This window comes from Squalius cephalus, assembly GCF_949319135.1.
Source record: "Squalius cephalus genome assembly, chromosome: 25".
NCBI lineage: Eukaryota > Metazoa > Chordata > Actinopteri > Cypriniformes > Leuciscidae > Squalius > Squalius cephalus.
Genome location: NC_137146.1, coordinates 18,315,178 through 18,340,922, shown reverse-complemented (window position 1 = coordinate 18,340,922; position 25,745 = coordinate 18,315,178). Strand labels below are relative to the sequence as shown.

The following is a 25,745-nucleotide window of genomic DNA, read 5'->3' as shown; positions in this document are numbered from 1 at the left end:
CAAAGATGAATTAATGATATTAAGAAGATGACCTCCCTTTCAGTAGCTTAGTCGGTATAGGGTCTAACATACATGTTGTCGAATTAGATGATTTAACGAGTTTAGAAAATTCTTCCTCTCCTAGAGCAATGAATGAATGGATTTTTTCCTTTGGGAGACTACAATGCACTGCCTGATGCGATACTGTAGTAGACGGTTGCATAGTTATAATTTTCTCCCTGATAATATCAATCTTATAAGTGAAGAAGTTCATAAAGTCATTACTGCTGTGCTGCTTGGAAACAAGCTTATGTTTGTTATATGTTATATGTTTGTTAAGCTTATGTTACATATTCTTATGTAATGCCCTTAAAAAATGTAAGCACCAACATTTTCTTTGAAAATCTGGAAATATGAGGGAATTTTAAAAGTGTGATTTCCAGACCTGGAAATTTTGTGGAAATTAATAAAATCCTAAAACATCATGTTTTATAATGATTTAGTTATGTTTAGCTCTAAAATGTTTTAGCAGGTAGAAATGCTGAATAAAAATCAGTTATTGAAACTGGGTAGTATGGAATTTAATTATTTGAATTATGTATTATTTAATATATTGCCACTTCCAGTTTCTGAAAATAAAGTTTCAAAATGAGCAGTTTTTTATCAATACAGCAGAAGAAATATCTGTAGGAGCCTTTAAATATTGTCTTTGGGGGGTGATTGAAGTAAAAAAGATTGAGAACTGCAGATTTAGACCATAACTGGACTGGACACAAACATTACTGCACTGTGAGATGAACTTAAAATTGATCAAATTATGTATTACTGCTTGAATAATTATTATTATTTTTTTTTTTTTTGCAAGCATGAATTAGGAGTTAGCACACATGCAAACACATTTAGCCGTGGTCCTCTTGAAATTCATCTCTTTGTACTCTTCTTTTCAATAAAGTGGCAAAATTGAAAATTATATTTAGTAATAATAAAAAACAAATAAAATGTAAAAATACATTAAAATATTCATATTTTATCAATAAAAGTATTCATATTCATTCTTTTTTTTCCTTTTTTCCCCCTCTCATTTAGAGGATGACAGTTCAGGTTCCACATATCATCGCGAGAGGCGTAATGCCATCAGTGGGCGGACCGCGGTTCTGGGCACATCAGGAAAACTGAGTGAGGAGCCATCCACCTCTACAGAAGATCGCTCCCCATTGGTGAAGAAAGAACTTCACAGCTCTCTGCCCCACCTAGCAGACCACACCCTTCCCTATCGGGGGACGCTGTTTGCTATGGACCCTCGCAATGGATACTTGGACCCTCACTATGGTGAGTTACAATTTTTCATAGTTTAATATTAAATAATTTATACTTTTTGGCTATTTATCCTAAAATATGTTAGGACATCCCAAAAGGGATAGTCCACCTTAAAAAGTGAAATATAAAGTAACATGTTTTGGAGAATGTATTGGCTGCTACTTTCTTTGCAACAAAGATATTGACAAAAAGGTTCACCAAATGTCTTCTATAGATATCCAAGACATTTGTGTGAGGAACAAACTGATATTTGATTTGTTACTAAAATTTTTCTGCCTCCTGCCTTTCGTTTTTGGGATCCCTACAGAAGTTATCTCAGTCATGTGTAGGACATAGGACAGTCACAATGAACCATGAACATCAAGTCCCTATAGAATGTAGATATTGTCTATGCATAAAACTCAAGGACGAACATCTAGTGCAGGGCCAGCACACTAACTTTTTCCCCTTTGCGAGGCAAAAGGCAAAGCTGCTAATGGATTGATTGGGCCTGACAGTTGACTATTTGCCCTTTCTTTCTCATTCGCTCTCGCTTGCCTTTTCATTTTTTTTCAGAGGGGAAGTTAGTATGGGGGACGTTCTTCTCTGCTCCCTAATTCCCTCATTAGGGGCCGAGTATAAGCACACAACTCCAGTCTCGCTCATCAGCGGCGTGATCAAAGCGCCACAGAGCGGAGAGCAGTCAAACTCCCCCTGCCTTGTTCTTTTCCATATTATCTTTCCCTTGTTTTTCTCTGGTCCACCGGACTCCCCCATCATTTTTATAATCAATAATCATGAGAGACTCTTAGCAAGAGAGCAAGAACCTGTGCATGGACAGGATAGAGTGAAAGAGATAAATAAAGGGAGAGAGAGACAGACGAGGCTAGTCAAGGCCTTTTAAGAGGTTAATATTGCGGACCACCATTGCCTGGTCATCACCTATGGACGAGGATTCGATGTGATAGCTTGTTTAGTTTCGCTAAATTGGTTTTGAATTAGGTTTGACAGTGTAGTTTTAATACACGGCACTCAATTAAATGCTCTTTACCTTTGTTCTCTCTCACAAAACCATTTACCACTGTACTACTGATCATTTAACCCCTTTCATTAGCCATCTTAATGCACAAGGGTCAACTACAATCCGACCAGTCAGACCCTCACATATTGATTAATACAGACCTGACCACCTCAGCAATTCTGCCACTCTCTGTTTACAGAGAAATTGAGAGAAATAGGCAGAAAGAGAGTGTTTTAATGGGGCGAGGCAGTGTCAGATGAATGGGAAGGTATGGATAGTATACAGTAAGGACCTCTAAGAAATCTCCACTCTGTGCCTGCGATGAGGCAGCGTTTGGTTGGGGTGCTCCAGCAAATGAGAGAGCAAAGAAATGTTTTAAGTTTTCATCAAGTTCGATCAATATTACTATTATTATTATTGTTGTTATTTCTAAATAATTAGTATATATAATTTAATTATATATAATTTAAAATGTAAAAGAAAACAACAAATAAGTAATACTAATACATTTAAAATACAGATTTCATGTACAAGTTGACAAGTTGAAGATATTGTTCTGTCTTAATAAACATTGTGCTTTATGAGTTTAATTTGTATTGAACCCATAACATTCTTTTAAATGGTTTATAGAAATACATAAAAAAGGGGAAACATGAAGGGAGACAAAGAAAAAGAGTGAAGCGAAGGGAAAAGAGAGAGTTAAAATGTGGGGAAGAGACAGAGGCTAAAAGGGCAAGGCAAAAAAGATCAAAAGTGAAAAAGGGGTGTTCCGGGTGGCTGGAGCCCGGAGGGGGAAGTTGGGGCAGAGGGTGCAGGGTGAAAGGGTGGTGGGGGGTCAGAGGTCAGGTGGAGAAGGCAGACACTGAAACAGAGGAGTTCAAAAACAGCAGGACAAGTCAAAGGAGCCTCTTAGTCGTCCAAAGGTCCATTCTCTCTGCATGGGGGATCACCAGGGCAGCAATGAACTGCGGTGTGGAGAAAGTTGATGATGGAATGAATGATAGAAGGAGTGCGAGGCACTCTCCCCATGTCTCACTCTTCAGGAAGAAATTCTTGCTTTTGAGACATTTCACAGACATGCCTCTGGCATTTGATTTGATTCTTATTAAATAAAAAATGTTTTGTAAATTGCTAAAGTTGGCCTGAACAACAGAGTGAGCATGTCCTAAAGTCCATAAGTTGCATATACCATTACTTATTTGTCTCACAATAAGAGAATCCCTAAAAGATCCAGAGTAGGTTTTTATATTTTCTTTATATTTTCATATAACGTATAACTTACTGCAACAATAACATGGTGTTTTGTTGTTGCTACGGTAGGTGATTACTTATTGGCTCTGAAAGAATATTTATTTGTGCAGTTATAATTTAGCTAAAGCAGATTTTTTTATAGTCAAGCTAGTCCTTCATCTGTCTGTCCAAGTTTACATAAATTAAATATTTAAAGGATTAAATACATGTTACACTTTAATTACACAATTACAATTACACAATGCTGCTATTAGTCCAACTTTTTAAATAAAACAGTGCACACTTCCAGGTAGACTAAGGTGTTTACATAAAATATTAAAAAGGTGAATTACTGCTTCAGCGCAGGGGTATTCAATACTGTAAGCCTTTTTTTTTTTTTTTTTTTTCTTGCAGTGTGACGTTTGAAACCTATATTGTCTAGACTGCAAAGCAACTATGATTAAATAAAGGGCTCTGTGTATCGTTGATTATAGATGTGGCGTACGCTCCTCACCAGAGGGGATTATGAGAGGCCAGAACCATTTAACTAACCCTTCCCTATCCCCATCACTGCTTTAAAACACACACTGGTGCCATTCACTCAGTTCTACAGGCTTTGAGTTGTGAAAAACCTTGACCCCAATACACATGCACACTCTCACATTCGACAGAGCCCCCTGCATTTCTCTTTCCCATTGGAGATCCATCAGCTCGTAAATGCGTCCCAGGTGTGTGCTAGTGTAAGTGTGAGACTGTGCGTGTGTGAGAGTATGTGATGGAGAGCGAGTCGGGCTGTTTGTGCTGTGTATGCACTAGTACTAGTGGCAGGTAAAGCGTGATTACTCTTCCTGCTGGCGCATGTCAAGGCCTAATGCGCCTAAATGAGCCTCCACCTGCCGCCTCTGCACACCTGGTCACCACGGTAACACACAGAGGGGCACCCTGGGAGTGGGTGTCAGGAACAAAGCTCCAAACGACAAGTGCCAGAGGAGGGGCAAGGCATGAAAACAGCAAGGACCTCTGAGAAAGTCCTACAAATCTCATCCGTTACTTCAGCGAGTCAAGGTGCTAATACTGCATTTACACAAAATCTTGTGCAGACACACACTGCATAAGTGCATAAAGGACCGGCGAGTTTTGCATAAAGAGCGCACAGGATAAATAGCCCTCTTTGTGAGCATTAGTCGAAGCATTAGCATTAGCCGTCATTCCTGAGACTTATCCTCTTTTCTCACACAAACACTGGATAAGTGTCCCACATCCTGCTTAGCACCATGCTAATGCACAGTATAGATAAGACGGCAGGATTGAAAGACGGATTAATGAAGGGAAGAGCACTAAATATGTGGAAGTGTGAAATGCGGCTAACACTGTGACATCTGTTTATATTGTTCGCTGGTCATCGGGAAGCAGCAACAGTGAGGCACTTGCTGCCGTTGCATTTCTTATCTCTCTTGGGGAAGTGGAAGATCCTTCTCTTCTCTCTCTTTATCCTCTTTCCTAATTGTTTGTATTTTCTTAAACAGATGTGCCCTTCTCCAGTAAGAGCCATGTCTTGTTATGGGAATTAGAGCTTGTTGAATTGAATGTTTCCCTTTTATATGAATCTAAAGATGAAATGGGAATGTTTTGAACAAGGCAAGCAGGGAGGGATGAAATCTTGCCGTTCCTCAATGCTTTAAAATCTTGGACATACACATGATTGTCCCAGCAACGCAAAGCCATATCCTTTCCTCAGTAAACTCAACTGAACAATAGGTTTATTCACGTTGCTCAGTGCAGTCTTGGCTGTCCTTATGGTCTTAAAGCATTTGTGCTTTTTCACAAGCACTTTCCCAAAGATTTTGAGAGTTTAGCTCTTTGAAGCCCCTTTGTCCTTTACATTCAAGCCCATGAGTGTCATTACTGCAAAGAGGGTCAACTCCTAAGCCTATTTAGTGTCGGTCTACAACTTCTCAGTGTGAAATATTGTCCCCACTCAAAAGCAAACTGGCTCCCATCTTTAGCTTGATCAGCGTTGTGGGGCTACAGTTTCAGTCCTGTGTTCTTGCTTGGATAAAGATCTACCAAGTTTCCTGAAGCCTATAATCCTCTACCAAAGCCTCATTGATGCCTTGAACCAGAGTCCAGACAAACCAACACGAGGAGGGACTGATGATATCCCACCAAACAGACACATCCAAACTGCTTGCATCTGTCTGGTCAGCTCTGCATTGGTGCGCACCATATCAGAGGATATTCCCACTTCAGTGCCCTTGGTGGAGCATAGCATGCCACCGCCGCCTGAACAAAAGACTTGTAGAGGGCTTTCTGAGATGGTGAAAAAGATTGAGCTTGACACTGATATATTGGGTGGGTAGTGCTGGGTGTTATTTCCCCCTTACCTCTAATATCAAACCTTCACTGGCCACTGAACTGTAAACATCTGCTGTCAAAGATATAGACATGACCAGAACCAATCTAACAGCTGGTGTATTCTGGATAACCATATCAAATGAAGATGTGGAGTTGGTTGTTTGACTAGGACTTTACTTGGACATAATAAATATTTATGTAAACCTCCTTACATGCTAGTTGTTGTTCAAATGAAACCTTCTGTCCTTTCCTAAGAACTTCTCTAGAGCAGTATGATGTTGAGAGGTTCACCTTATACCGCGTGGTCTTGATGACATGAGTTGATGTGTATGTATGACTGAATGAAAATCAGTCTCATTGGCTAGATACCATGTAAACATTTCAGCAAAACATTGCATTTAAATTATAATGCATATCTCATCTATACTAGTAACAAGGTTTTTGTACATGGAATTTTTTTCTAATCATTTATAGATTTAATTTTTTTTTTACAGTCCACTGAGTGAGCATGTCCTTGGTTGAAGAAACACCCACATACACCTCCATTTGTTTGGAGTTTATATGACTTTAAGGACTTTTTTTGCAATGAAATCATAAAAATACAATGATGCCTCAAAATGAAGATACAAGCCATAGAGAGGCTCCCACTAACAATTTTAATGGCAAGGATGGTCTGCATGATTGTTTCCATATTGGATTTGTGAAAGAGGGGCCCTGCTACGGCTTAACCAGAGCTCACAGGGGCCAAGACGCCGGGAGCAGTCTTTGGGCACTAGTAAGAAGTCTCTTCTTCTCCTTCATCCTGATCCTTTCATTCTGAAAGTGAATCTTTTACTGTTATTATCCTTCTTGGTTTAGTACACCACAGATAATCTTATGATCCTCTTTTATAGAGGTTATTAAAGGAGTTTTGCCATGTATGGCTGTACCATTAGATTCATGTGCTTCTTTGACTTCCCTCTTTTCTTTTTTCTTTCGCCTGGAGGGTTCAGGGTGAAGCATGTTGGAATAGAGTGGAAATGTTCCTCAGCACTGCCTGATACTGGAGTAATGGACATCAGTTTTTCTTGGAAACTTCTTATCTGTATGAGAAATTCCACCAGAAAACTTGATCTGTTGGATATGCCACAGTCATTCATGTGACGTGTTTCCTTTCATGCTTCTGTGTTTTGTTGAAATTATCATAATGCAAAAGCCATCTCAGAGATTTCATAGAGAGAAATGCTTTGAACCTTGTCTAATAAAGCCTGTTTTGAAGGATAGAGACAACTGCTGTCAGTAACCCCACTACCCACTGTAAAACTTTTGGCTTAAAAACGTGGGAGACTACAACAATGGCTTGACACCTATGAGGTCCCTTTCTCTTTCTCTCTTTTTCGAGTGGACTACTACTGTGTAAATAAATCACACCACTTCTCACTCTCATCCTCAGTGGGTATTCAGACAGCATTACACTCGCTCCAGTCCTCTCTCTCTCTCTGTGTGTGTGTGTACCTGGAATTCCCTACATTATGCGGACCAAATTTCTCCACAAGGATATTAATACCAGTAATTTTTAAGAGACATTTTTAGGTCCCCATGAGGAAAGCATCTTATAAATCATACAAAATTATTTTTTTTGAAAATATAAAAATGCAAAAAAATGTCTGTGAAGGCTAGGTTTAGGAGTAAAGGCCCTTTTACACTGAGTGTGGCACGATAAAGCTAAGCAAATCGCTGATGAACAGAGCTTTCACACTGAACAAGATACGATTGATTGCCTTCAGCTAATTCCCGCCTGCACGGTAGGTGGCAAGAATACCTTTTTCCTCATGTATGTATCTCGTAGGTTTTCCCATTTGGTTTTAACCTCATCTGCTGCACAATATACAACAGTAAATTAAGATAAATAAAGTTTGGTAGTATACAGAAACCATCATCGAGTATGTATAATAACTTCCGACTGCTATCTAAAGTGGAACACAATGTCGTCATTAGGAAGGGCAGGAGTTATGATTCCATAATATGATTCACAGCTCTAGAGCGAATGAGCTCTATGACTCACGGAAGAATACAGCGCTCTGTACGCTGTTTCAAGCTCTTCAGATCGCATAATTCAGTGGAAAATGAATAGAAATTATAATCTGTATAAAGAACATGCAGATACCAATGATAACACAACATCCATTCTCTTTTCTATTCCGGAATACTTTTCTTCTGTGTTTACACAGGTTTTCAAAACAACGGCAGCACTCTTACACTTTTTTGCAACAGCAGCGGCTCGGGTAAGCTCAAATCTAATTGGACAGCTCATTTCATCGCAGGGCGATGAAAAAAAAAAATCGACACACTGGTCGAAAAAAATAATGTGATTTATCATGCCTGGTGTGAATAGCTCCATAGGGATCTATTGTTTCGTACAAGAGAGTCATTGCGACATACATTCAAGTCGCTTAATCACACTCAGTGTGAAAGGCCCTTTAGAGTTAGGGGATAGACTTTACACTTTGTACATTATAAAAATCATTATTTAATAATTAATTTTGATCTATTAAACTGTTTAGCAGATACATTTTTTATATTTGTCTGGTATGGCCCATTATGACTATTATGCCTATATCTTATGTGCACAAAGTCCTAACTTCTTAAAACTTTGCACGTATCCACTTCTTTTTATAGTATAGTAGTATAGTATCACAACCCTGAAAATGTCTTAATGACATTTTTTTTTTTTTCTGCGTAGATGGTATATCACAATACATGGTGTTGTTACATCAGATACATTGAACTATTTCTCAAAAGAGCAAGGAAATCATGCCCCCTTTAATGTTAGTGAAACCACCACTTGGTGCTTTCCTAGGTCTTTATTTGAAGGTACAGAAAGCACTAATAACGTTTCCCTCCTTTAATTATTATTATGAGTCTGTATGCGGTAACAAGGGACGCATCCCTGCCTCAAGTACTAATCACAAGAAAAGCCAAGACAGAGAGGGGTAGAGGGGAAGAATGCTAGGTGGAAAGGGTGGGAGGGGATAGTAACTAAGCAAAAAATAAAAAGAAACATAAAAGAAAGGGAGCTGAAGGAGGTCAGGCCCATCACAGGCTTAGCATTGCCTTCAAAGATGGCTGGGACAGGTGGCAGCTCGAGACAATCTCACTCTGCAGAGCAGCATCCTCTCAGGAGGAGATAAGGGATCCCTCTGTCCATCCTCCCCCTCCTCATCTCCCACCATCCCCCCACTTTCCTCACCTCTCCTCTCCGCTCTGTGCTGGAAGCTCTTTGATGTGTGTGGAGTGGGATGACTGGCTGGGTCTGAAGCGCAGGAAGGGTTCAGTGCGGAGGTCTCTGAGGTGCCCGCTACTCGGCACACTCATTAAGGCAGTGGGGCCGGGTTAATCAGCTTTAAAGTTTACACACATACGCTTTTGTCTGCCAGCCCTGGCCAGCCACCCCTGGGCACCACCTGCTTGATAAAGAGGCGGCGAGGGAGAGCGAAAGACAGCGAGAAACAGGAAGAGAGATGTTCACTCCCTGACTGTCTAAGTTGCGCTTTCTCTCTCTCCTAAGGCCTGGTCTCTCGACAAGACCTGTGTTGTTGAGGATTATTTGAGTAGTTTTTGTTTGGTGGGATAGAATAAATGGATTACAACTCCTGCTTGTTTTTGGGCCATAACTCTCAAGGTGCCAAGAGGGATGCGGGTTTTCGCTGAGGGACGGAGCAAAGTTCAGAATGTGGATGTGTAAACAAAATGAACAAATGACAAATGTGAAAAATGAAAACCAATAGTTGTGCCAATTTATCTTGTGTTGGAGCAGTATCAGAGAACATCAGCTGTTGAAACCAAAGCTAATTTTATTTACAATATATTTAGAATTGCAAAGTCAGAAAGTGTAGTGGTTAACATTTTTGAAACAGGATGAGAAAAGCTAGTGAGAGATTTGAGAGTGAGACAAATGGAGCTGGTTAGGTACAGGTCTTAATTTGCCCTGAGGTGCTGACCCTTATCTACCTCCGAGACCTGACCATGATTACACTGATTACCTTAATGCAGACTCGTCTCTCTTCACTCTTGCTGTCCCTTGTTCAAAAGAGGCACAGGGAATTATTGCCATACTGGCCTTCTTTAATTATCCCGCTGTGGGATGAATAGAAGGATTCTGTTATGTGATTGGCACTTTATTTGATAAAGCCACAATTAGACCAACTTTTTTTCTCCCAACCCCTCCTTTTCCAGTTTATGCTGGACTGTAGAGAAACATAATCATCATTTTCCATCCCTATACAGCATACATTTTGTTACATAATTCCTACATTTATACAGGGGAAAGGATATGAATAGAAATAGTAACCTTTATTTATTCACGCAAGACTGACCATATTATGTTATCACAATATGTTATCAAATTATTTGATTAAAAACCTGTTTATGAGCAATTATTCACTGTTATTTTTTTTTGTTTGTTTGTTTTTTGTCCAAAAAAAGGGGGATTCAGAAATAGAACAGAACTAAATGCTGAATAGTCTCTGAATTATTATTGTCTTAAATAAAAAAAATAAAAAAATAATATATATATATAACACTCACTTCAACAACCAAAATATTTATCCATCCATCCCTCCTCTCCTTCCTTCCCTCCCTCTGTATTTCTGCTTTGTTTCCCATGCCTGCACTCCACCACCTCAATTCCAGACACATTTGGTACGTTTGGATAATTTATACAGCTGTAATTAGCCCATTACCGTCACACCAATCGGGAACTATAATTAAACAGAATGCTCAAGTCAACAGCAACCCCCGCAGAGCAGCGCTCAACAGTGCTCATGTGTGTTTACACGCAGACACAGCTGGATCCTGCAGCCTGTTTTCGGAATGCTTTACTAGACGCGTGCTGTTTGCAATATTTGGTGTCCTTAAGGTATGCTTCTCATCATGAGCTTATCAACTGCTTACAAGCACACACAGGTGTGAATGGGTGTGTTTGGTTGCCTGTGATACTTCGTTTTTTTCTGGTTTACACACACATATACGGTGAAATAAGCACTTGCTTTCCCATTGACACGTACAATTTGTACAAACTCACAGGGTTTATTGCTCGTTGGCCCCTCAGTCATCAGCTCTGTGCAGGCGAGCATGTTTGAGCAGTGAGATCATGAGCAAGTGAAGTGCCGTAATGAAATCTGGCAACGTGCAAGGCGCACAAACAACATAGAACGGCACAGAGCCATCATATGTTCTACATTACTGATTCACAAACTCACCAGCCTCTCTCACTTTCTCTAACAATTTATCATTTATTATTGTTTTTTTGTTGCATAAAACACGTCAAGTTTTTGTATTCAATCTGGTTTCATATGGTTTGGAAAAAACAGCACAGCATTTTTTCTTTAAGCATTGAATGTGAGATCTTGTAAGATCTTATTTGTATTTAAATAAATCAATAAAACATGATAATAGAAGATCATTCCACAAGTTTTTTTTTTTTTTTTTTTTTCAAAAAATGTATAATTCTTTTAATGTGGCATAAGATATCAGGACAGTTGTATCATTCTGACATTTTTGTTTATCCAGTCCAAAAAACAAATGACCAAAAAAAAACATACTCATCATAGAAGCTGTATTCAAGTATTTGTATTAATAGTTGCATTTTTGAATGTGTGTGTGTGTTTGTTTGTTTGTTGGTTGGTTGGATGATTGTTTTGTTTTTTGTTTTTTTAAAGGAATGTTACATCATTGACCCAGAGTTGGAGGATGGTCAGCAATGTTACACTGTTGATCATTGAACGTTTTCTCTTCTTGGATTTGCTTATGACTTTTTAAGTGCCAGGAGAAGCAGTTCTCTCAATCTGATCTGTTGGTCACAATACAATTACCTCTCGATCAGGGAGTTAACATAATATTACGGCAGTCCCCCCAAAGAGCATGTGTAATAAAACTTGAAGAGAGAAAAGGAGAAGGAAAGAAGAAGTAAGTGTTCATAAAATAATTATGGGAGAGATTTTAGTAAATGCTTCAGGGCGTATCATCCTCCTAAATAATAAGCTGTAATTGTGATCATCTTCATACTCTCTTTTCTGTTCAACGTGTGTTTGTGTTCCATCAGAAACTAATGAGTCTGGTCAAAGTTTGCCTTTAATCAGCTCTTTCATTAAAACCCTTTATAATCGCTTCTTAATGAATGCACTGTGAAATAATGATAGCAAAAAATTGCCCTCTGCATTATGCATGGCTACAAAAAGTGGCAGTTCAAAAGCAGGGCTGTTGGGAAAGGTAGATCGAATTTTACAGCATGCTTTTGAAAAAGTTTAAACTAAATTAGTAACTTTGGGAAAGGGTGCTCCCTTTGCTCCCTTTCTAGGAAGTTTTGCGTCACTATAGGGCTGATGAAGTACTTCCTAGGAGGCAATGCACTGGTGTACTAGAGATTAGAGGCCATTTCTCAGCCAAATACTGGTTGTCCTCCTGTTTTTACTTTGGATGCAGAACCAAAGCTATTTATCTCAATACAGTAGCTGTATTGCTAATTCAAAACTATAAAAAATATATATAAAAGTACTTATAAAATGCATAATTATAGTGCTACAACAAGGTACCACATCTTTGAAAATAAGTGCCCTAGTTAAAAATATTTTTTTATTATAGTTATTTATTTATATATTAACTATTTATAAGACCTGTGGTCTTAGTCTTGGAAATATTAGGACTCACACAAACCACAAAATATAAAATGTGATAGCAAATTAAACTGCTATAGCTTAAGATGTGTTTTTTCTCGCTTTTTTTTTTTTTTACAAGATTGCATCGTAGACATTCACATGAGCTTTAAATCCTTCAGTTCTAAATCATGGTAAGACAATTGACGATTTTTAGAAAAAACAGGGTATGTAAATTTCTTTATTATGAACTACATCATTTTTTATGCAGATGTGCAGCTTTATTTTAATAACAACCAATTTATAAATGCACAATTTGGGCCTTTACTAAGTGTAGCAGTGGCAGTTGTCTTCAGAAAAACAGGAGGATATGGATTACTATCGAAAAAAAAGTTGAAATTTCGATTCACTAAGGGACGCCAAAATGTATGTTGTGGGAGGAGCCTATTTTACTAAAATGGATATAACTCGAGAAGTAAATTAGATATCTTCACCAAACTCGGTACACATATGTATTTGTTCAATCTGAGGTCACAGTAAAAAAAAAAATAGTGATGATTGAACACTAGGTGGCGCTATAACATGAAAAAAAAACATAAAAAGGGCTATGACCACCTGACCGTTCGTTCGATTGACTTGAAAATTGGTATGCAGTGTCTTGGTCAAAGGTGCCATGTATGTCTATGAGGACATTGGCGTGTCTATGAAAAACATGACCGCCATCTGCCAATGAAGTTGGCAAGGTAGACAAGGTTAACGGAAGCCGATCAGAACAGAACTCAGTGGGCATGTTTGACTCATGGCCCTTGAGGTCTGTAAGAATTTTGAAATAAATCGGTCACTAGTTGGCGCAAACGAGTTTTACGACTCTGTAATCAGTTGTAAAAAGTTGAACTTTTGCATTTGAATGGCTATAACAGGGTCATTTAGAAAATGGGCGTGGCAAAATACACTCAAAAGCCTATAAATCCTAAACGAAAACTCAAAACTTCACAAACATTGGTGAGCATTCTAAACAAGTATGCAACATTTTATGGAGATCGGACCATAGGTGGTGTTATAACTGTTAAAAAGCTGTGAAAACCATATATTTCCTATGTTAAATTGCCTGTATTGGCTGTAGGGGTGTCCCCGACTATGGATTTTCATAGTCGAATCAGAATCGTCAAGTCTTGCCTATAGTCGACTAATGGTCGAATCATGTGTATGGGGGTGGGGCTGGGGGCGGGGCTTTAACATTTCAAAGCCGCGATGTACAGAAAATCACACAAAGATATAGAAGAAAATGTATAAAAACATTTTGGATCAATACAACTAAGAAATAACATAAATAACTCCAGAAAGGCCACACTGCAGACAGGATTTGCATTTCACATGCAAATCAAATTAAATCGGCTAAATTACCTGTGCGAGCAGGCTCTAAGTACAGCACAACATCGATGTACCGAAAAAATAAACAATTAATTTACTAAATTAAATTAGAACAGAATATACCTTTCTAATAAATATACGAAATAAATCAGAATCAAGTCACAAGATGAGCAAATGTGTGCAAAATGCCTAAAGTGCAGGGGAACATATATTCAAAACACAAGCCACAAATAGTTAGATAACCCTGACAGATCAATAAATAAAATTAAAATAAAGAAATTATTAAAATAACGATAGTAGCCAGAATTTTCAACTTTGTCTTTTTAACTGCAGAAACAACAATAAATGCTAAACTGGAGTGGCAGTCTTTTTAGCTAAAAATGTTCACAGCATCCAAAAATCAAATAAGAACCGGCTGAAAAGTTTTGAAATCACTTGTACCCTACCTGATCGAGAGAACAAATCCAGTCTTTCACTCTGTCTGTGTCCGTTGGAGTATTTTGTGTGCGCGGATAAAATACATTCTAAAACACTCAACGTGAAAAACCTTTAACGACTTAATCTCCTAAAATAGTTAAATTAAAATATCAAATTATGTAAAGAAAACGCTTTACTATAGGAGGAACGCATTGCGTTCATATTCTGGGTTCATCTGCTTATCTGCACATAGTATGGTTTCTTAATAAAGTGTGTACTGTGTACATGCATTAAGCCACGTTAAAGTGCCTTTTAAGCGTTTTAAAAGCTTTTTTCACGTTAAAGGAGAACTCCGGTCAATTTTAACATTGAGCTGAATTAACATCACTTTTATTCATATCATATCTACTGCAGTCAGATTCACCGTGTTCACTCTGAAGGAATCACTCACATGGCTGGGCACTTGTAATGACACATCAAGGATGTTAAGAGGCTAAAAGCAGGTTTAAAACTTGCCCCATTGAAGTCAACAGGGTGCAAATTTTAAATAGAGGATAACACGGTGTAGGCAACACCGATTTTTGTCGTTGTTCTCTGTACTGACAGCACTCCAAATTTACAAAAAAATGAGCTCAATGTTAAAATTGACCGGAGTTCTCCTTTAAGCATTTTAGAATGTCCCGTGGAAAACCAACTTGTTAACGTTGGCCGGCAGAAGTGCGATCATGGTTTTCCTGATGCTAAATCCAGCCTTGGATAATATCCTTTCTGATGGTTTACATTCACACTTTAGATTTTCTTATCCTAGACATTGTTAAAGGAGAACTTCGGTCAAAGTCAAAAGTAGTCGATTGTCGAGTTCACGCGCGTGATCATAGGCACCTAAACCTATGCACGTGAACTCGACAATCGACTACTTTTGACTTCGACCGAAAACAGGAAGTAAATACAGGTATGTGCGCTGGCTGAATTAACTTCACTTTTATTCATATCTTTCACATCTACTGCAGTCAGATTCACCCGTGTTCACTCTGAAGGAATCACTCAACATGGCTGGGCACTTGTAAGGACACATCAAGGATGTTAAGAGGCTAAAAGCAGCTTTAAAACTTGCCCCATTGAAGTCAACAGGGTGCATACTGTATTTTAAAAAGAGGATAACACGGTGTAGGCAACACCGATTTTTGTCGTTGTTCTCTGTACTGACAGCACTCCAAATTTACAAAAAAAATTTAAAATTGACCGGAGTTCTCCTTTAAAGATTTAAATCCTTGCCGCCAAGACGCTCCTCTGTCGGCCACGGATTGAAAGTGAAACTTAAATCTGTCAGGGGGTGTTTGGATTTATTCACGCACGTTAAAAAAATGTATTAAAAGCTTCTTTCTTTGCACATTTTTATATACAGCATTATCATAATAGGCTGAATATTAACATATTAAACCGGTAGTTCTACGTGAAATCAGACATTGAGCGCCCTCATTTCCTCGTTTCATAACACCTCTACGAAGATTCGACCGTGAGATCGGTAGTCGAATCAGGCTCCTCCTATCGAAGCATTGAATCTTCGACTATTCGGGGTCACCCCTAATTGGCTGTAAATGGTCTTTTCCATCTATGATGTCAGTGGTTATTCAAATGCGCGTACCTATTGACTGAACTCATAATACGCATGTGCATGCCATCAGTGTTCTCACAGGTTCTCGTTTTTAAAGTTTGCGTAGAGAGAACTTACAGAGTTTTCTGTTAAAACGGTGTCCGGTTAGCAGCCCCTAAGTTAACAACTAATGATCGTTGCGACGGAAGTGAATCAATCAAAACTAAATTTAGCTGGACAATAACTTTATTCTAGAGCTGCTATAAAGCCAAAACAATCTCTGTTACTTTAATTTCCTATTATCACTGTAAAGCCGCTTTGGAACAATCTACATTGTTAAAAGCGCTATATAAATGAAGATGACTTGACTTGACTTGACATGCTTGCTAAATAAAACTTAATGTCTTTTGATGCTTTTGCGCTTAAAGGTAGGGTAGGTAGGAATTGTCTAAAAAACTTCTTTTCCAAATTTGTTTAAACTTTATTTATATATCAATACATAATTAAAATGTATGTACTCTGAAAAAGAAAGTATAAAAATCGAGTGTCTGTAGACCTCTCACGACTGTTTTAAAGACAGCTCATTATTTCCATTCACTCCACCCCCTCCCTTCTGGGCTCCTTCCAAAGCCACGCCCTCAAAACACATGAACGCGCGACTCCGACCGCTGAGCTGGAAGACGCATTATTTACCTGAGACGAGTGGAGAGGAAGGAGCACAGTGCATGTAGTGACATCATGTCAGAATCACATGTAATAAAAAAAATCTAACTTTATAATTATGAATATAAACAAATAAGATGTATTTTAGTACTCACTATCAAGCTAGCATATTGATATTGGTAAAGTTTAAAATATATATTTTTTGATTCGCTAACGAGCTAGTTATATCTATGAGGCAAAGCTAAAAACAGGTTGCATTGATACACGTTTTTCCATTACCATAAGTTACACTGTGATGAAGATGAATTTCGTGTAAGATTCATGTAATTCGTGTAACAACATATATGGTGTTCTGCATGTAAGAGTTTCCATGATGAAAGCATTGTTGACTCTGATGAGGACTACACTCCAGAGACAAGTACTGCTACCGCATCGTCAGCTCGAGGACAGGTCCGGGGTCGAGGGCGAAGCAGAGGAGGTCGTGCAAGAGGCCGTGCAACTAGGGTCCGAGGATATTGACACGCGTTTTATTTCTTTGTTTATCCAAAGACTTTTTGCTCATTACCTTTTCTAGTAGCCTGCTGTCTTCCTTTTTTGCCTTGTTTGCCTTCGCTAACTGCATATGCCGGTAATGTGAATTTTGATTGCTCTTTCTCTGCCATTGTTTTGCTATTCCTAGGTTCCGTGCTTCTTGAATTCCTCAAATCAAACGAATACGCACAAGTGGGCAGATCCTGTGTGGCAAAAGGGTGGTTGCCATGGTTGCGAGAGAGTGACAGTCGCCTAAGCCAATCCTTTGTTTCGTCCCGAATGGAAATAATGAGCTGTGTTTAATGCAGATTAAACGGTCTAGAGTCACTCGATTTTTATACTCTTTTTTTCAGAGTACTTACATTTTAATTATGTATTGATATATATATATAGAAAGTTTAAACAAATTTGGAAAAAAGTTTTTAATAAAATTCCTACCTACCCTACCTTTAAAGGCCTTAAATGCCTTAAATGCTTGAACCCCGATAAATGCTGCTTGCAGCTTTAATTATTTTTTGTTCTCTGTAAACTGTTTGCTTTTGTTCTCTCATGGACAGATAACATTATATATCATGTTCCCTTTCGAAGGGGAACTCAAGTTGCGTTCCCTAGGGGTTGCTATGTGGAATGTCTCAGGCATGACTGGTGTCTGAAGCATGAGTCTAAACATGACAATGAACTTGACATTGGCATGCTGTAGGGCTGCACAATTAATCGCAAAGAAACCGCACGCGATTTGGCAAAGGCTTGCTATTATGCGCAGCTTGTCAGTGCAGTGCGGATGATCGGTAGTAAATGCTGCTCCATCTGAAAGCCAGAGGGCGCTAAATATGCCAAATATGCCCCTCCGCTGAAGTACGATAACGCACATCATTTCAGGAAATCCCTATTGGGCATCATCGCTGTAGCTGAATAAACAGAAGATTGAAACGCTTTGATTGAATAAACATGACTAATAAACACACGGCTGCCTTTTTCTGTATAAGAAGCCACATCATCTCACAGAAGGATGCTCAATTGTCGTTATGAAGTGTATTTGGAGTAAAAGCATGTTATTAAATGTTGTCTTTTGTTAGACAAGAGGTTCATAAATGCTTCTCGTGTTTGGAAAGATGTTTGACACGTGTTGCTTTTTCAAATGCACGTTATAAGTGACTCAAACTCACAGTGCTTTCAGATGGAGCAGCATTTACAGAGCCGTACATCAATGACGAGCTGCGCATAAAAAATAATCACAGTCTTTGCAATTTCAAAATCGCAATAAGCCAAATCGGTTTAAGTGCGATTACATGGAAATTGCGATTAATTGTGCAGCCCTAGCATGCGGCAGCCAATGACTTCACCACTGGTGCGACCGTGAGTATAAAAGGGCACCTGTAAAATACGTCTTCGTCTTTCTTGTCTTCAGGAGACTGTTTGTTTGCACATGAGAGAGGAGCATGTGCGTTTAGCTCCTGAGCATAGGACATTGTTAGGCCGCCTCACGCTAGAGAGAGTCGCCATGCTGTCCTCAGAGATCAGCTAGACAGTAAGCTAGGTTGTTAGGCTCTCTGTGAACCTCCTTGACTACTGCCTTTACAGCAGCAGAGTGTCGTTAGGCCTCCTCTCTTTATAGAGAGTCACTCTTTCAGGCCTACACTCCCTAGAGATCCACCTGAATAGCGGGTCAGAGTTAGGCTTTGCGAAGCCTCCTTGGTAAGCTGCTCTGAGCGTAGCACGCCAATAGCCATATTCAGGCCTCCGTCCCCAGAGCTCGGCGGGCAGTAGTGCTGTGTTTGGGCTGTTTGCGAGCCTTCTTGGCCACTGCTTTCAGAAGGAAGCTGGTTGTGAATGCTTTTTCGGACGCCAGATAGTTTACTAAGTGATCCTCCTTAGTTACTGCTTTCTATGAGCCTCCTTAGTTATGCCCTTTCACTATGAGTAGAGTTTTGCTTAGGATGTTGGTAGGCCTCCTCTTGTTTTAGAAAGTTGTCATGTTGAGGCCTCCATCCGCAGAGCTCCACCACGCAGTGGTGCTGAGTTGTCAGGCTTTGAAGCCTCCTTGACCACTGTGTTTAGAAAGCACCATAGGACGGCTGCGCCACATGTACTGCCACCACGTGTTCCTTGAGGGAATACATCGACAACATCCTGTGGGTGAGTGGATCATCCTACACCATTGGAGAAGCAGATTCGGATTCCCTTTCTGTCCCCGCCGCCCTTCCAGAGTCTTGTCCCACCGAGACCACCCTTCCAGAGTCTTGTGCCGTCGAGACCACCCTTCCAGAGTCTCGTGCCGTCGAGACCACCCTTCCAGAGTCTCATCCCGCCGAGACCACCCTTCCAGAGTCTCGTCCCGGCGAGACCACCCTTCCAGAGTCTCGTCCCGGCGAGACCACCCTTCCAGAGTCTCGTCCCGTCGAGACCGCCCTTCCAGAGTCTCGTCCTGCCGAGACCACCCTTCCAGAGTCTCGTGCAGTCGAGATCACCCTTCCAGAGTCTCGTCCCGCCGAGACCACCCTTCCAGAGTCTCGTCCCATCGAGGCCACCCTTCCAGAGTCTTGTCCCGCCGAGACCACCCTTCCAGAGTCTCGTGCCGTCGAGACCACCCTTCCAGATTCTCGTCCCGCCGAGACCACCCTTCCAGAGTATCTTCCCGCCAAGACCACCCTTCCAGAGTCTCTTCCCACTGGACCTTCCTTGCCCAAGGTCCCTCGCCCTGGAGTCTGCACCCACCTGCTTACACCAGTCTAGACTCCAGGGCGTATTTGAAAAACCATAATAGGGGCACTTTAAATAAATTTATGAAGTTTCTTAAAATTACAAAACTTTAAAATGAATATTACTAAGAACTTAAGAATTTCTATTAAATTATATAAATCTCTCATGAGTTCTCATTTTCTCTCATTTTTTAATGATTATTTTACTTGTCCCCTACCTTGACATTTTTTGAACAAAGAGAATTTTATAGATTTATTGAAATTTTCTTAAAATGACAAAACTTTTTTTAAAAAAGATAACGAAGAACTGAAGATTTTGTGTTAAATTATTTATTTATTTATGTGTAGAATTATTTAAAAAATAATAATTGTTGTCCCCAATACTTCTGTAATTACCATCACACAATACATTTTAGGAAATAAGTGGGGTTTTCAAGTTACTTTACTGTTAGTTACCTTGTTAAAATTAGCAACCATATACAAACAATATAATATTTTTATTTTTTTTATTTTTCAATATTTCAGCTAAAGGTGCTCATAACAATGATCACTTGCATATGAGTGAGGCTGAGAGGAGAAAAAAAAGAGATAAGGAACAAAAAAAGTGAAAGAATTGGTGTGGAAATATAGTGGGGTTGATAAAGGAGAGGAAGAAGAAGTTGATGAAGGAGCAGAGAGGAACGTGGGAGAGGAGGGTTGACAGAGTGCAGAGCGGCTCTGAAATGAGCTACTGATGGAGTGGAGAAAGCTGAATTTGGGAGCATACAACTTTTGAGGAGCAAGGGAGAGATGAGTGTTGATGTGAGGGATGAACATAATATTATGAGTGATGGAACAGGAACAGAGTGGAATAAAACAAGTGCTGAAAGATAGCGAGGAGAGAGAGAGAGTTGGAGGTTTACTGGAGTGCTGTATAATATATGTAGAGTATATGTTTTGTGGAGTGATAAAAGAAGAACAAAGAGAGAGATGGGGATAGAAAAGTTGTAATTACACTAAGATATTCTTTAAAAATACTCAGAGAAACTATATAGCAATGCTATGGCAATGTAATTTCAGTCTTGTATGCAAAAATCTAGACTCTTTGAAATATATCACTGGATTGTCCTGTTTTGTTGTTTTAATTTTTTAATGATTTGATAATGGATCCTTTCTCATTTCTGATTATATGTGTTTCCCAGCATGCAGCTGGTCATAAATTCAGCTTTCTAATGCATCCCTGTTTGAGTTCTTTCTATGTTCTTTTCGTTCAAGGAGAAGAAATAGTCCAACAGCCCTCAAAAACACATTTGGGTCCAGTGTTAAATTCTTTCTGGCTTTCTGCACTTTTTGATCTTATCAGATATGATTTTCTCAAGGACTAGTGTTGGAATGAGAGCTGCAGTACTTTCAGTTTCACCAGTTAGCTTTCTGAGTGCCATTACATGGTGTATCAATCTTTCATTTGAAAGTCACTTGTCTAGTATCTGTAAAACCGCATTTTTTCATATAAAAAATATATCTAAATTACGTCATATGCTCTCAATGAAAAATGCAGAACAATTAGTTCATGTGTTTATGACATCAAGGCTAGATTATTGTAATGCTATTATGGGTGGTTGCCCTGCATGCTTAATAAACAAACTACAGCTGGTCCAAAATGCAGCAGTTCTTAGCAGAACCAGGAAGTATGACCATATTAGCCCGGTTCTGTCAACACTGCATTGGCTCCATATTAAACAAATTTTAAAATTTTGCTGATTACTAACAAAGCATTGAATGGTTTAGCTCCCCAGTACTTGAGCGAGCTCTTAACGCATTATAGTCCTTCACGTCTATTGCGATCTCAAAATTCCGGCCAGTTGATAATACTTAGAATATCAAAATCGACTGCTGGCGGTAGATCCTTTTCCTATTTAGCACCAAAACTTTGGAACAATCTTCCTAACATTGTCCGGGAAGCAGACACACTCTGTCAGTTCAAATCTAGACTAAAAACACATCTCTTTGGCCTAGCATACACATATCACATTATAGACTTCTATAATTCAATGTTAGGCTGCATAGATTAGGTCAGCCAGAAGTGGGAACACTCCCCATAAATCCTGATGTACTTGTTACATTATAAGAAGGATGCCGTCTACGCTAATATTAGTCTCTTTGTTTATCCGAGGTTACGCATGTGCGCGACATCTGCGTTTTCGCCGGTTCACGTTTTTGAGGTTTGCGCAGAGATAACGGATAATCACTTGCACCTTCGAACCTATTTCAGGGAGTGCGTTCTCGAGACACCAGGCACTGTTTTGTGCGGATGGGCGGCCGGAGCACTTTAAGGGTTTTCCTGTTAGAACAGTGTTGTGTTATCGGCCGCTAAGTTAATAACTTTCGCAACGAATCTTCGCAACGGAAGTGAATCAATCAATCAAAACTAACTTTAGCTGCACAATAACTTTATCCTAGAGCTGTTGTAAAACCTAAACAATCTGTTACGGTAATTTCCTATTATCACTTTAAAGCTGCTTTGAAACAATCCATACTGTTAAAAGCGCTATATAAATGAAGGTGACTTGACTTGACTTGACTATGATACATTAACAGCCCCTAATGTAAGGTGAGGTATGAGGTAAAGCAGGGCTTTACAAATGCGAGGAGCTCGTGGCATGGTGCAGCATTAGGCCCAGATGCCCATTGGTCCCTGGGCACAGCCCTTAAACACCTTGGCACAAGGAAGGCAGATGTTTACAAGCTAAAAACACGTCCCCTGAATGAATTATGAGCTTCCAGAACTTCTGATTGAGGCTAGGTGTGTCCTCCTAACTGAACTCCTTTCCACAAATTGAATAGAAATAAAAACAGTATAAATAACAAATAAAATAAAATAAAATTCTTAGTCTTATTGGTGCAAACAGCAAGTGCAACCATAATCAAAGTACTATCTCAGGATTCAAAGTGCAAACAGAGACCAAAACAAAGACCAAAACAGAGACCAGAGCCACAACTACACAGTCCAGAGATAGGTTTGATATTGGGAGATATCAGATATCTAATTTGCGGGCATCAGGGAGCTCATAGTTTACGATTCGTGATCGCGTGTACTCCATAGTGGCGGTGATGAGCACACATTCTGCAAGATAAGGGGCCATTCACACCTAACGTGTTTTTGTTTTGTAAAACGCGAGGCTCTGGCAGTGGAATGGGGAAAAAACGCAAGGTCCCGAGATGCGTTTTTTTAAAGTTTAACTGATTTTAACTTGAGCCGTGTTTTTAGAATGATGTGTCATGCGCGAGACGCTGCAAAAGATGCAAGACGTGAGAACAACATTATACACATCCGTGTAGCGCGTGCAGGCCCGGATTAAGAGGACTTTGGGCCCTGGGGCTATAGCAACACCAAGGGCCCCCTTTCATCTGATTGCCACGCCACAGTCTTCTACTGCAATAAAAAATTTTTTTTATTGTTATTAATCAATGTATTTAATTAATGTTTTTCTTTATCATTATTTATTATTATTATTTTTGCACACTAAATAGTCCAGACTATTTAACACATTAACCCTCTACTGCACAGATTTTGATGGAACATCATGCTAAAAATTACTACACATCATTTCTTGGTTCATTTTGGGAACATTTTATTGATAAAACATTTTTACCCCCTCCCCTTCCATAAGTGCATTTATGGCTATTTCTCTCATTTTATCTAAAGGGACAAAGTAAGCATTAATAAAACATTTGCTTTTTAAAGTCCTATTCAGATGGTAATTGTTTCTCATGTGGATATCTGTAAAAAATTATGAATACATTTACACTGCATTTACAATTACATAAATGCTATGATTGCTATTTTATTTAATATTTAAATATAAAATTATTTCTAATTTTTAATTAAAGGGTACTTTAATTATGAAACTAAAACTAACAGTAGGTGGCGGCAAGTCACTGTCTTAATAAACGAGTCATTCATTCAACCGATTTGTTCAAACGGCTGTTTGATTCAACGACGAAGCAAACGAGGAGTCAATGAATCATTAAATGAACCCATTCATTCAAAACGCGGATTATTCAGTAACGAATCACCACTATCAGTTTTAGAGATTGTTTCTGCTGTGGTTGCATTTTGGAATTTTCATCGGCGAAATGACGATAAACAAAACGTAACTCTCAATGTTACCTTATTGGTCAACTCATTTATTGTTGCATAACATATCACATTAGCAATTGTGCTGATATTTGGGGAAAACTGCGCTTTTACTTGTGTGATATATTTATTTTATATTATGTAATATTACAATAAGACAAAAACTCATCGGGGCAAAAAATGCCCATGTACCTTGGATATTGGACCTTGATGTTCGTCAAAAAACAGTAATTCGGCCTGGGATTTTTATGCGGGTGGGTGGTGGGAGAAAAAACACTGACATTCTGGATTCAGACTGCAATAAAATCACCGACTATATAGCCCCTATAAATATTGAAAATACCTTATGACTCCACGAGAAACAATTACCATCCAAATAGTGCTTAACTCATTAACTTACTTCAGCTGCTTGCTTGCTTACCTTTTTCGACGTATAAAACACGTGGATCGGTGACGACGCAGGAGGGTGAAGACACCCCTAAGACATTTATCAGACGCTCTGTTGCGCAACGAATCCTCCGCCATCGTCACGTGATCAGTGAACTGTGATTCCTGCTGCACTGTGTCACAGTCTGTGTGTCATTGCAACTCGTGCTGGAGGTTGTAGGGTTTGTAGTAGTTTTTAAAGCTTCTTGGTTCCCTTCCAAGGGAACTCAAAACTGCATTATGGTGCTGCATTGACTCTAAGAACGCCTCCTGCGGAACCGGTGCCTGAAGCATGTGTGCAAGCACGGCAATTCTATTGGCCAACATGAGGTCTGGTGACGTAGTGTGACTCGTCAATGAGACCATCTACATCACGGAATCCCCAGGTTCTTTGACTTCAGGAAGCCTCATGTATGTACCGTGTGTGTATATTTTGTCATATTTTGTATCTCGTTTGTCTCACATGGTAGTTAGAGCAACAAAAATGGCAGGCAAACAGTATAGGAGATGTGTGTCACCATGTCCCAGCTATATTAGGGGGACGACTCACACGTGTGTATTTTATTTAGGAGAGGAGCATGTGCGATAAAGCACTCGAAGGGGCTTATTGCATGCACTTTGAGCACAATACAAAATCTCAGTTCCCAGATTGGAGGGTGGAAAGTCAAAAGTCTGTGCCCCCTGGTTCAGGTTCTGCGGCTGCCGAGGTGGGGTGGTGGCTTTAATCATGGGGATCACAGGTCCAGTTAGTATTCCCCCATCTTTCCCCCTCTCTAAGGCCCTGTTGGAGGGTCCCAGTTTGAATTCAGAAGCTCGCTCTGCGATCTCTTCCGGTTCCCACCTCCTCCTTCCCATAACAACATACCGTGTTACAGGCAGCTTTCAAGCAACTAATCAAGGACCCTCATTTTCAAGGACACTCATCTTTCATGGCACATAAACTGTCTGAAAATGAGGGCAGTGTTTCCAGCACTGAAACACTTCCTCTCACAACTGTAAGGCTACCATGTGTTGGTCTGCATGGACAACACTACAGTGGTCTCTTACATCAATCACCAGTGCTGGCTGCATTCACACCCCCTATTTAGGCAGGGGCAGCAGATCCTGCTCTGGGCAGAAACCAAACTGCTCTCCCTGAGGGCAGTTTAGATTCTGTGGCATGCAAATGTGAAAGCAGATATCTTGTTGAGGCAGGGACTGAGGCCCCGGGAATGGCGACTCCACCCACAGGTGGTGGAGACCATATGGTAGAGGTACGGCCAAGCAGAAGTGGACTTGTTCACCTCCAAGGTGTCGACCCACTATCCCCTCTGGTTTGCCCTCACTCCTCCAGCTCCATTGGGGCTGGATGCCATGGTACATATGTGGCTGAGGCTTTGTCTGCATGCCTTTCCTCCGATAGCTCTGCTCTGGG

At 39.7% G+C, this 25,745-nt stretch overlaps 1 protein-coding gene across 1 annotated transcript in view; it reads left to right on the top strand.

Annotated features, from left to right (window-relative positions):
- gli3 (GLI family zinc finger 3) overlaps positions 1 to 25,745 on the top strand; it is a 229,328-nt gene that overhangs the window by 101,416 nt on the left and 102,167 nt on the right. Inside the window, exon 3 of the mRNA XM_079862906.1 lies at positions 1,066 to 1,308. Coding sequence (XP_079719032.1) covers positions 1,066 to 1,308 — 243 coding nt within the window. The remainder of the gene's footprint in view (positions 1 to 1,065; positions 1,309 to 25,745) is intronic.